Here is a 12,040-nt window from a genome sequence, read left to right on the forward strand (position 1 = left end):
GAGAACTACCGGGCTATAGCTCGGCGTTAGAAGGAGACGCGGTTAGCTCCCGAGCTAGCTCCGCGACGGCCGCGGGCATAGATACCTTAGCCTTAGCCTTAGATAGGGCCTTAGACGCGGCTACCGCCTTACCCTTACCTTTACCCTTCCCTTTATCGATAGGGATTAAGGCTAGAATAGGCCTAGTAAGACTAGTAAGATTAAAGCCGCTATCCTCTATATTAAGGCTATCGCTAATAATAGGATATAAATAGTTAGTAAGATCGTTAACCGCTATAAGAGTCTTTTAGGTAACTAAGAGCGACTTAGGCCCGACCTAGGCTAGGGTCTTAATAGCGTCGCTAAACTTACTTAGGTGCTTCTCTAGGGACTTATATATATAGCGGGTATTATCTATAAAACGGGTAAAGGCCGACGCGAGCGTCTCTCTCTATATTCTTAGTAACCGTAGCTAAACTAAGGGCGGACTCGCTTAACGCGCCCTTGCCCTTAATAGCGGGGGCCTTCTAACTAGCGCGAATATAAGTTTCTAAAATAGTATAATAAAGGCGCTCTTATACTAAACCCTTAATAAGGGAAGGGCTATTAACCTCGGACTATACTTAGTAGAGGGCACTAGCGGCCTCCTCGCCTTTAGAGGTAATCTAGAACTTAGATTAATACCGAACTTAGATAGTACTATAGCGGGAAAGGGTTACTTACTCGGTAATAAAACTAGTTAGAGTTAGCGTAAGCGATATACGCTTTAGCCTTTATAGCTATTAAAGTTAGTAAAAATATTAAAGGTAAGACCGACCTAAGATAAAGCCGGGATTAATATATATAAGACTAGTTCTAATAGCCAGCGAAGGACTTATAGGTAAGCTTACTAATAAGACGCCCGATATACGTAAAATATAGGATAAAGCGCTCCGATCCCGCTACTATAGCGACTTTCTTATAAGGAGGGGGTTTTAAAGGAGGCAAGCCGCTACTACCCGAGTTAGCTTCTTAGTTAAATATTATAACGCGATAACGAGCGAACTAGATACGGTATTAAGGAGACCTAGAGTTATAGAAACGAGGCGGGCGAGGTAGTAGTTAGGCCTATAAAAGAGATAGATAATAGAGAGATAGAAAGAGGCACGTATAGAACTAGGGGGGGAGGGCAGGTATATATAGGCGCGAGCCGGGCGCGCGTAATTAGTAACTATAAGATAGAGGGTAAATATAGGCCGCCGCGCCCCCGATCGGGAAGTCGCGTAGCCGGACGGGAACTAATTTACGATTAGCGGAGCCGGCCGACTAAATTTCGATTAGCCGGCCCTACCTAGGAGCGACCTATACTAGCGCCCGGCCCGGTAACCGGATATTACCTACCCTACTAACTAACGGACCGATAAGCCGACGTAACCGCGGCCACGCGGCTACGACGCGGGAGCTAGGGTAAATAGAGGCGCCCGCGAGTCGGGCCCCTAGAGAGAGACTATTGCCTATAACCCTAGGCCCGGGCTAGCGAGCCCGGGCCGCGGCCGCTCGGGATAGTAGCGGCTATAGCCCGAGAGGGCCCGCGCTAAGACGCGATTTCGCGGGAGGAGCCCGCGGCAGCTAGCGTAAATTTCCTATATACTACTACTACGACCTCGTTCGAGGCGGACCTATACTAAAAGAGGGGAGGGTTTTCCCTTAGGCACTTTAGTTTTTCCCTCCTATTTAATATTAAAGTTCTAGATACCTCTAGCTAGGTCCCTAGCGTAATCTTAATAATAAAATAATATATAACTAAATATACTATTAATAGTATATCCTAAAAAGATAAAAAAACAAGGAATAATATACTTATATATAACCTAATAAGGGTATATTTATATATAGCGGCTAAGGTAGCTATAGTAAGTCTTATAGATAAGACTAAAAGGAGGAGAGATATTATATTATAACTACGGCTACTAGGCCGCTAATAGTCGACCGCGTTAAGTATATAATACGGTCTAATAGATAAATAGTTAGTACGACTATCTAATAGATATAGGATCGAGGGGGTCGTAAAGATCTAAGTAATCTAAGATTAACGAGATTACCGCGCTCTATACGATCTATTATTAGGGATTATAGCTAGGCCTATAATTTAAGGATAGTCTCTATAAGTATATATAGCTACCTACTTTTACTCCTTTAAATAGATAGCTCTCTAGCTTTTAATATTATAATTATTACGATCTCTATTATAATCTTATCTTTAATTCTAATTACTTAATTACCTAGTTATAGTTTATAGTCTATAACTTCTAACTTATTACTAACGTAATATACTTATTATTACTTAGACTACGCCCTATTATATCTATTAATATAAAACCCTTAATAGGTTTATTCCTTAGGAATAATACCGGTCGTTATATAGACTAAGATATAGATTACTATATTTACCTTTCTATGCCCTTATTTCTTCTACTATACTCTTAAGCCTCTACTTACGAGCTATATATTAGTCTATGGCCTACTAGGACCCTTGCTAGGTCTTTAAGACCCTCGTTAGGTCGTGACAATAATCCCCTAAAAGAAATCCTACTTCGACGTGCCTTGTCCCGCGGGATCTGGTCTTCCCCGCTACCTTCTTCTTAATCTCGCGAAGGCGAGTAACAGCTCTTTTAAGGACAAAGGTCGCGTACTCGCCGTGGCCCTCCATTTCTAGACTCGCACGTTTCTTGAACGCCCATATACTTATGCCTCTCCTCCCCGAGCTCGCCGATTGGGACAATCACTCCCGCGTAGCGACAGAGGATCGTATTTAGTATCATCCTTCACATCCTTCCATTTCCATCCTAAAACGGACGGATCTCCACGAACATTAACGAATACTTTGCGGCGATAGAGAACGGATCGATCGTTCTCCTCTCCTCAGCAGCGGTCAATTCTTGCTTGAGACTTTCGCACATCTCCCTCATCTTGGCCGGAACGAATTTCGGGACAGTGAAGTTAGTGGAGCCTTCGCCGACAATCACAGTTCTATAGATCCCCCCGTATTCTTTAGGTGCAACGACTGGGGATCCGTCTTAGAAAATAGGAACTCCTTTCGTTAAAATTCGATGCGTGTCTTTAATAAGATCCTCGGATAGATCTTGCTTCTCGGCAACGAAGGCGTGGATGAGGTGTTGGAAAGCTTTCGCATGCTGAACAATTTCATTTCGACCACGTAAGACGAAATGGGCGGGTACGTCCTTGAGGTCGAACTGTTGTTTGTAAAGCTTTAGGAGTGATTCTTGGTAGGTAGCATCTCGCTCGGAGATCTGCCCTATATCCTCTCCTGCGAAAACTTTGCGACAGAGCTGGACGGTGATGTCCCAGCCAAGCCCAGCGCGCTCAATCATGTTGCTGCCAAAGATAGCCCGGCTCATCGTCTCGTGAATCTCATTGTTGACGACTTCTTGCTGGTCCTTGTCGAGCGCGGTGGCTGATATCTTTGAAATCCAATCGTTTGCCTTATCGAAAAGCTTACGCGGGTCTTGATCTTGAGAATATTGGCGGTAAATATCGTCGGCATGAATGGTCATCGAAAGTTGTTTAGTTGTAAGTCGCATGGGCGGCCAGCCCTTCGAAATCGTTTCGCGTAGGCTCTGTCTCATTTTGGCTCGTTTCACGGGACTGGGGGGTGTGGGGGTGGACGAGGAGGCAGGTTCGATATCTAAGTCAGAGAACAAATCTTTCAGACTTGCGTTCCCACTCTTGCTCGGAGAGGCCATGATGAACGAAAGAACACCTAAATATGAAAACTATGTTAGTACGCGTTAAGTATAGTTGTTGAATTCCTATATACGACTAGAGGTAACGAGTTCGAAGATAGAATGCTATTCTGGCGAAATCCTATGCTAGAGAAAAGCTATGCCAGCGAAATGCTATGCTCCTAGAGGTGACGAGCTCGTGAGCGAGAATCTATAGAGGTGTCAGAGCTTTTATAATATGAAAGAGCGCACGCAATCAGGAAGAAATCAAAGAAATCTAATGTCAGGATGTTAATAAGGGCATGGGTCACATTTCAGAGTTTAAGCGTGAGCTTGGTACGTAACGTTAAGGTTTACGCACGGCGGAGAAAACATAGCGGTTTAGGCTGTAGGGTTGTTATGGGAAAGAGAAAACAACGACGTAAAATAGTAGTAACTCCGGTTGGGCGGACCAGGCCTAAGTTTTATTTAATAAAAGAAAAAGCAGAGCATAAAACTATGGTAGTTACGGCTAGGTGGCTTAGGCTAAAGGTTTATTTTAGGAAAGAGAAAATAAAGATAAATAGGCCTATATTAACCAGCAATCACATTTAGCTAACTAGCAATTAAAAAGTAGGCTAGTATGGCTAGTTAAGGCGCAGCGCCGATACCGCATAATTAGGTGCGCATATTCCCCGCGCCTACCTAGCAGACCCTTTATCGCATACATCGTATGCATCGCAAAGTAAAGCTATTCGCACCTACGAGCAGCGAGCTAAGCGTAGGTTACTTACGTAATCTCCATATATTCGGGCTCGAGGCTTAAAGATACGTTATTTCGTCGAATTGAGCCCTGCCTGCACTGTCTTACTAGACTAATCGGTCGCGTATCGGGAATATTCTTAGGCTAACTCGTCGTCCTGTGGTGTCATTAATTTACACATCAGCTCGACGGCATCATCCGCTCAGCCTAGGTCTTCCTCATCCCCGCCGCCTTTCTAGACAGTTCCCCACGGCCTTCACTCCCACGGTTGGGAGCTTACCACAACGGGCCATGTCTGCCGCAGACCTGATTGAGTCTGCAAAGAGGCTCGCTGCTTTCCAGGCCGTCGACGAGCATCTATCCTCGTCCTCTAAGTACGTCGGCATCGGCTCCGGCAGCACCGTCGTGTACGTCGTTGAGGCTATCGTCGCCAAGGGCCCCGCCTTCTATAGCGGCATGACCTTTATCCCTACCGGAAGCCAGTCTAAGGGACTTATTCGACACGCTGGATTGGCTCTATGCAACCTGGATGAGCGCCCAGTCGTCGGCGGCAGGCCCGTTGCCTTGGATGTCGCCTTTGATGGCGCCGACGAGGTCGACGAGGATCTCAATTTGATCAAGGGAGGCGGCGCATGCTTGTTCCAGGAGAAGCTAGTGGCGATATCGGCAAGCAAGTTTGTGGCCGTGGCCGGTAAGATTTGACTACACTAAACCGCATCTTCGGCATCGAGGGCTTGGCTCACATATGGACAGACTCTCGCAAGCAGTCTCCGCGACTGTGTATAAAGTGGAAGGCGATCCCCATCGAGGTTCTGCCCATTGCTGCCCCTGACGTGCTCACCCGCCTCCAGGCCATGGGCTCCCCAAACGCAGCCATCCGATCCGGGCTGCCCAACAAAGCCGGCGAGTGCGTGACCGACAATGGCATGTGGATCATTGACGCCCCGTTCCCGCCACTCCTGTTACCTAAGGACCTAACCGCCAATGTGGAAGGCCAGGGCGAGGGTGGATTATGGGAGATTAACTTGTTGGCGGACAGGCTGCTAAAGATCCCGGGTGTTATAGAAATCGGGCTGTTCCACGGCTTTAACGGAGAGCAGGCCGCCATACTAGGCAAGGGGCCCGGAGCACAAAAACCGGTCGCGGCCTACTTTGGAATGCCTAGTGGGGAAGTCCAGGTCCAGCAGGCAGCAAAGGGCAGTATTAATAAAAGTAGCTATTAATTTACTTATTATTATTATTATTATTGTTATTATTAAAACTATATATATCGTAAGCATAGCTTAGTTTTATAGTTCTTAGAGATATCCTATTATATTAAATAAGTATTACTATTTATATAAAGATATATTACTATTTATATAAAAGCTTTATTTTTAAGATATATACTAATACTATCCTACCCTACTTATTTATACCGCGCTAATTTTTTTTTTATTATTACTCGTATATAGCCTCTAGGGCTATAGCGAGGCTAATAGGGGCCTAGGCCCCTATTAGCAGTCCTAGCTAGCTATAGAGCCCGGGGGCTTATAACTAATTAGGGAAAGGGTAGCTATAAAGGCAAAGATAAAGGAAAGGTTAATCTAGTTCCTCTTACGCGGTGTTTTTCCCCCCTAAGGGCCCTAGGGCCCCTAGGTTACTCTTTTTTAAGCTTTTTTTTTTTTATATTATTACTCGTATATAGCCTCTAGGGCTATAGCGAGGCTAATAGGGGCCTAGGCCCCTATTAGTAGCCCTAGCTAGCTATAGAGCCCGGGGGCTTATAACTAATTAGGGAAAGGGTAGCTATAAAAGCAGAGATAAAGGAAAGGTTAATCTAGTTCCTCCTACGCGGTGTTTTTCCCCCCTAAGGGCCCTAGGGCCCTTAGGTTACTCTTTTTCGAGCTACTTAGCCGTTCCTATCTCTATTTTAGCTAAGAAGGTTAGAAGGGCTTCCCTTCCTTCCTTAGTACTATAGAGAAAAGGTAGGCTAAGGGCCTCCTTCTATCCCTTCGAGGCCCGGTATAGGACCTCTCTTTCCCTCTTATAGTTCGGGTACCTTAGGATAAGGTGCTTAGCCGTATACCTTCCTTAGCTATAGCGGTAGTCGTCTTAGCCTACCTTATTAACCCTTTTTAAGAAGGATAATAGGAAGCCGGCCCCGAGGAGAAGTTAGTAGTAGGCCGAAAGGGTCGGCCTAGGCCTTTCTATAAGGTCCTTTTCCGGGCTAAAGGCTAGGCGGGGGGTCTTTCGAATAGACGTATAGTGCTTACCTAAGCCTTTAGCCTTAGGGCCTTTAGCTGCCTTAGTAGCCTAGAGGCCCTTTTAGTAGTCCTTAGTAGCTTATCGGACCTTTCTTTATAGGTAGCTAATAAAGACTATAGGGGTCCCTTATATAGGGGCCCCTAGGCCTCTCTTAGCTAGCTAGTCGGCTAGCTCGTTACCGAAGATCCCTAGGTAGCTAGGGCACTAGTATAGCCGTATATTATAGAAGGCCTCTAGGTTTATTAAGAGCCTTCTAATACGTATAGCTAGGTCTAAGTAGCCTTTAGCCTTTCGTATAGCGGCTTAGCTATCTATAAAGATATAAGCCTCTATAAGGGGGTTAAGGGGGCTAAACCTTAGAGGCCGAGGCCTCTTAGCTAGGTCCTCTAGGACCCTTAGTATCGCGAATAGCTCTACGTCGGCTACTTTAATAGAGGGCCCTAGGTTCTCGTAGTACGCCTTACTAGGCCTATTTTCTAGGCCTATCTCGTAAAAGGAGTAGGCGTTAGTCTCTATAGGGGACCCCTTAAGGCACCCCTTAGAGCCGTCGGTATAGAAGACTAAGGGCCGTAGCCCGAAGTCTTCTAGGCTAGCTAGGTTAGCTAAGAGGCGTTAGTGCTACTTCTTAGCTAGAGGCTTAGGGGCCTTTATTATCGTAATAAAGGCCTTAGGCTCTAGAGCCTATAGGGGCTCCTAGCTAGCTTTCCTTCTTTCTAAGCTATAGTTAGGCCCTATAATAGCTACTAGGCCTTTAAGGAGGCGGAAGAGTTATATATAGGGCCTAATATAGCTTAGGGCTCTTAGGTTAAAGCCTAAGTCGGCGAGGTCGTTTCGTATAGCTAGGTTATAAGCCTACCTTATAGGGTGATTTAGTAGGAGGTATAGGGTTCGAAGGGTATAAGAGAGGCATGCCTTTTTAAACCGTACCTTTAGTAGTAAGAGGGCTGCTTCGGCTTCTAGGGCCCTAATAGGGGATCCTTTAAAGGCCCCTAGGACTTTTAGGAGGGCTTAGTTTTAAAGCCTTTAGAAGGGCTTTATTAGGCTCCTAGGGGTCTTAGGCCCCTTATACTAAAGCTAGGCCCTATAGTCTATTATCGAGGTTACGTAGGCCTAGTAGAGCTGCCTCGAAGCTCTAAATAATAGGCCTCTTTATATAGAGACTAAGCGGGATAGCCCTTTAAAGGCAGCTTATACGGAGGCTACCTTCTTTTTAATATATTATTTAAATAGGAGCTTAGAGTTAAAGAAGACCCCTAGCTACCGTACTAAGGGCTTTACTTTAAAAAATAGGCCTCCTACCTTTATACCCTCTAAAATAGGCTACCTTTGCCTACTAAAGTAAATAAGTTCCGTCTTAAAGGGGTCGAAATAGACCCCTTAGTCCTTAGCTTATTTAAATAGGTTAGCAGCTATAGCTTCTAGCTACCGGACGTTCTTCTTAGCCGAGGTCGACGTTATAGAGATGCTAAAATCGTCTATATAGGATAGCTAGTACCCCTTAGCCGCTAGTATCCCCCTTACGTATAAGAGGAATAGGATAGGGCTAATAGGGGACCCTTAAGGTACCCCTATTACTAGGTCCGTTAGGGGCTAGGTTTGCCCCTCGAAGGCTAGCTAGATCTTCCTTTCGGTAAGGAAGTAGTCTACCTAGCTTATAAGGGCCTTAGGGAGGTTTAATTCCCTTAGGACCCTTATAAGCTATTCCTTCGATACGAAGTTAAAGGCGCCTTTTATATCTAATAAGAGGGTGCTAGTAATAGCCTTCTTATTAGACTCCTACTTCTTTTAAACGTAGTATAGAAGGAGGAAGGCTATATCGATAGCTAACCGCTATTTTCGTCCCCTTAGCTGCGTAGGGTTTAGAAGCCCGGCCGTATTAGCTAAGTAGCTTAGCCGGGTAGCGTATAGCTTTTCGAGGACCTTCCCTAAGTAGTTAAGTAGACTTATAACCCTATAGGCTTTAGGGATAGTATAGTCTAGCTTATTTTGCTTAGGGAGTATAATTCCTATAGCTTCCTTCTACGCCTTAAGGTAGTATCTTTAGTTAAATAGGGCTTTATAGGCCCTATTAAAGACCGTAGGAATAACCTTATATACGTATTAGATAGGAAGGAAGCTAAGGGAGTCCGGGCCGGGGGCTTTCTTATTAGAAGAGCTAACGATAGCCCTTCTAATCTCGGGGTCCTTTAGCTCTTACTAGTCCTACTTAGCCGTGCCCTTACTGCCTATAAGGCCCGGGGGCTCTTCTTTTTCTAGGCTCTAGGGGGGGCTAGGGGGGCTAGGGCTAGGGTCCAGGGTCGGAAAAAGGGTCGTTAGGAAGGCCTCGTATTTTTCCGTAAAGGTATTAGCTTTTACCTTTATCCCTTCTTTTATATATAAGATACTTAGAAGGGTAGGGTTAGCTTTAGCCTTAGTATAAGAAAAGGCCGTAAAGACGTCCTTTCCTACTACTTCTACTAGGAAGCTCTCTTAGTATTGCTCTTTAGTAGCCCTAATAGCGTACTTAAAGCTATTTCGGGCCTCTATAAAGCTCTTCTAGCTCTCCTTATCCTAGGCTAGCCTATAAGCCCGTTAGGCTAGGCTTAGGGCTTTCTAAAGGGAGGTTAGCTCGTCGGTCTACTAGGGTTTAGATCCCTTATAGGGCCTCTTTTTTAGTATCGCTGCGTTAGAGGCCTCTATAAGGGTTCTTATTAGAAGGGAGGCTATCCCCTCTAAGTCGTCTCGTTTTATAGCCCTCTCTATAGCTATAAGGAGGTCTTATTCCTTCTTAGCTAGGTGTTCCGAGAAGGCCTTCTAGTCTACTTTCCTATAGTTATAGGTAGTAGGCCTAGCTAGTAGGGGCCTATTAGGGCCCCTTAAGCTAGCTTCGAAGGCTATAGGCTTATAGTCTAAGCCCGTAGCCTCTAGGAAGCGGAAGTTAGCCTAGGTTAGTTGCTTAAAGGGGCTATAGAAAGCAAGGTCTATAACCGAGGTCCCTTTTAAGCCCCTTCCCTTTAGTAGGTGCCTTCTATAGCTACCGTAAGGTCCGTTAGTAAGGAGGCCTTATAGCGGTCGAGATAGCTAATAAGGGCTTCTACCTTACGGGCCTTAGAGGATTCCGTAGACAGGTTCTACCGGGGGTAGTATAGGTTAAAGTCCCCTACTAATAGAAAGGGCTGCTATAGGAGCTAGGCTGTTAGTAGCAGCCTTTCTATCGTAAGGGGCCCTTGCCGGCCTTAGCTAGCTAGGGCCCCTTTAGCCTCTTTTTCGTTATATAGGTTAATAAGGGTAAACGGCTCGGCGCCTTCTACCCTTATAGCCTATATATCGGGATCGCAAAAGAGGTCGAAGCTAGGGCTAGCTTCTATCTAGGCTTCCTTCCTCTTATAAGCTATAATCCTAGGCCTCCTATCGAGCTTAGGAAAGTCGGTAGAGGGGATAGGGGTTATAACGTTATAGGCCGGATGCTATATAGGGATATAGCTATTATCGATCTTATAGAAGTAAGGCTCTTATAATAAGATAAGGTCCGCTCTTATTTTTAGGGCCTACTCTAGGATCGATAGGTTCGCTATTTCCTACCTATTAGTATTATGCTATATAATACTAATAGGGTCGTAGTTAGGCCTAGGGGGCCTAGGGGGCTTCGGGGGCCCTATAAGCGTAAGGGGGCTAAGGCTATTAGGCATTAGTTATTCCCTTATAAACTCCGTATTATACCTTATTAGTCGTAAGGTGTTCTCCCTTATAGTTATAGTATTAGGCCTTAAAGTAAGAGCACCCTTAGCTAGCCTTATAGCTAGGGTAGCTATAATCCCTAGTTAGGTGCTTTTCCGGGCAGAAGGCACACCTAATAAGCTGCCGGCAGGTCCGGGGGTTATAGCCGAAGGAAAGGCATTTATAGCACTACGTACGTATAGTATATTCCTTATAGGCCTCGACTCGAAGCTATAGGCCTACTATATAGAGGCCTTTTTTCCGGTATTCGGCCCCTATAGCCTCCGACGGGACTACGACGATAATAGACCCTGCTTTTTACGTTAGGCCTAGGGTGCCTAGCTACCTAGGCTGCCCTAGGATATCGATCCCGCTAAAGGTCTTAGCCTCTACGGCGAAGATATCGAGGATAGGGGTCTCTAGGAGGTTAGGGACGCTCCGGGCTACTAGCTTAGTCTAGCTAGTAGGAAGGTCGGCCGATTCGATAGGCAGTCCCTTAAGGTATAGGGACTACTTATTCCGCTGCTCTAGAAGTTTCTTCGCTATATAAGGGGCTTTTATCGTTATAACTATATTACCTCTATTCGAAGTCGATAGAGCTAATATAGCTAGTTCCCCTATAGCCTTATTAAGCTCATTACGAAGAGCAATAGGGCTAATAGTCGGCGTTAGCGATCCCTTCTTTAGCTTTAGGATAAGCTAGAAGTCCTCTTTTGCGTTCCTCTTAGCCGGGGCCCTAGCCGGGGCCTTAGCCGGGGCCCTAGCCGGGGCCTTAGCCGGGGTCTTAGCCGGGGCCTTAGGCGCCTTCTTTACGGCGACCTTAGCCTACGAGCTAGCTTTAAGATTTCCTTTCGTAGCCTTAGGCTACTAGGCGGCCTTAGGCTGTTACGGGGGCTGTTATAGGGGCTGTTAGCGGTCCGGGGTCCCTATAGCTGCCTTTTCGAGCCCTTCTATAAGGGTCTTATAAAAGGGTTCGATTTTTTAGGCTTCCTTAAGGGCCTAGAGGGCCTATTAAAGGAAGCCCTAGGCCCGGTCCCTTAGGAAGGGTTGCTAGGGCTAGGGCTAGGGCTGCTATTGCTATAAGCATTAGAGTATAAGCCGGGTAGGCGTAGGGCTAATAGGGCTACTAAGAGCAGCCCTCTTTCGTCCCTTTACCTACTTAAGGGGCTGGTTTAGCTAGAAGTAGCTAGCCCAAGGTAGGGTTAAGCTAGGCCTAAAGATACTAATCTTAGGCCCGCTAGGCCTACTAGGCTAGATCGGGCTAGTAACCTAGGTAGGTACTAGGCTTATTTCGTTATCTTCTATCTTAATATCCTCTTAGCCTTAGTCTTAGTCTCGGGCTTTAGGCTTTCCTTCTAGGGTCCTTAAAGGGCGTTAGCCTTCTAAGGCTTCTTCTAAGCGGGCCCTAGCCTCTAGGGTACTTATTTCGTCCCTTATATTAAAGGGGGTCGAAGGGGCCCGCTTAGGGCCTAGGCCGGGGTCCTAGGTCGGGTCCGGGCTTAGTTACGTTTACGGGGGGTACGTATTAGTTAGCGAGGGCGGGGAAGGGTTTTCTACCTATATAGGGGAAAACCTAGCCTAGCTCGCTATCTTCGGTAGCATATTACGCACCCGCTAGTAGCTACGCGAGGCTGTACTTAGGGGGGCGTAATAT

General features: G+C 46.0%; 2 protein-coding genes across 2 annotated transcripts; one reads left to right on the top strand and one right to left on the bottom strand.

Moving 5' to 3' along the window:
* Positions 1-2,804: 2,804 nt before the first annotated feature.
* Positions 2,805-3,523, bottom strand: HRG_08496 (uncharacterized protein; the record flags this gene model as incomplete). Its single annotated transcript, XM_044866967.1, has 3 exons — positions 2,805-2,927; positions 3,198-3,440; positions 3,479-3,523. The coding sequence occupies 3 exons, from the start codon at positions 3,521-3,523 to the stop codon at positions 2,805-2,807; spliced, it is 411 nt and encodes a 136-aa protein (XP_044717854.1).
* A 1,211-nt stretch (positions 3,524-4,734) lies between these two features.
* HRG_08497 (ribose 5-phosphate isomerase A (phosphoriboisomerase a) domain-containing protein) lies at positions 4,735-5,666 on the top strand (the record flags this gene model as incomplete). The annotated part of the gene is made up of 2 exons (XM_044866968.1): positions 4,735-5,134; positions 5,197-5,666. 2 exons carry the CDS (start codon positions 4,735-4,737, stop codon positions 5,664-5,666), a joined length of 870 nt encoding a protein of 289 aa, XP_044717855.1.
* Positions 5,667-12,040: the final 6,374 nt, after the last annotated feature.

Source organism: Hirsutella rhossiliensis (genome assembly GCF_020360975.1).
Source record: "Hirsutella rhossiliensis strain HR02 chromosome Unknown scaffold00010, whole genome shotgun sequence".
Lineage (NCBI taxonomy): Eukaryota > Fungi > Ascomycota > Sordariomycetes > Hypocreales > Ophiocordycipitaceae > Hirsutella > Hirsutella rhossiliensis.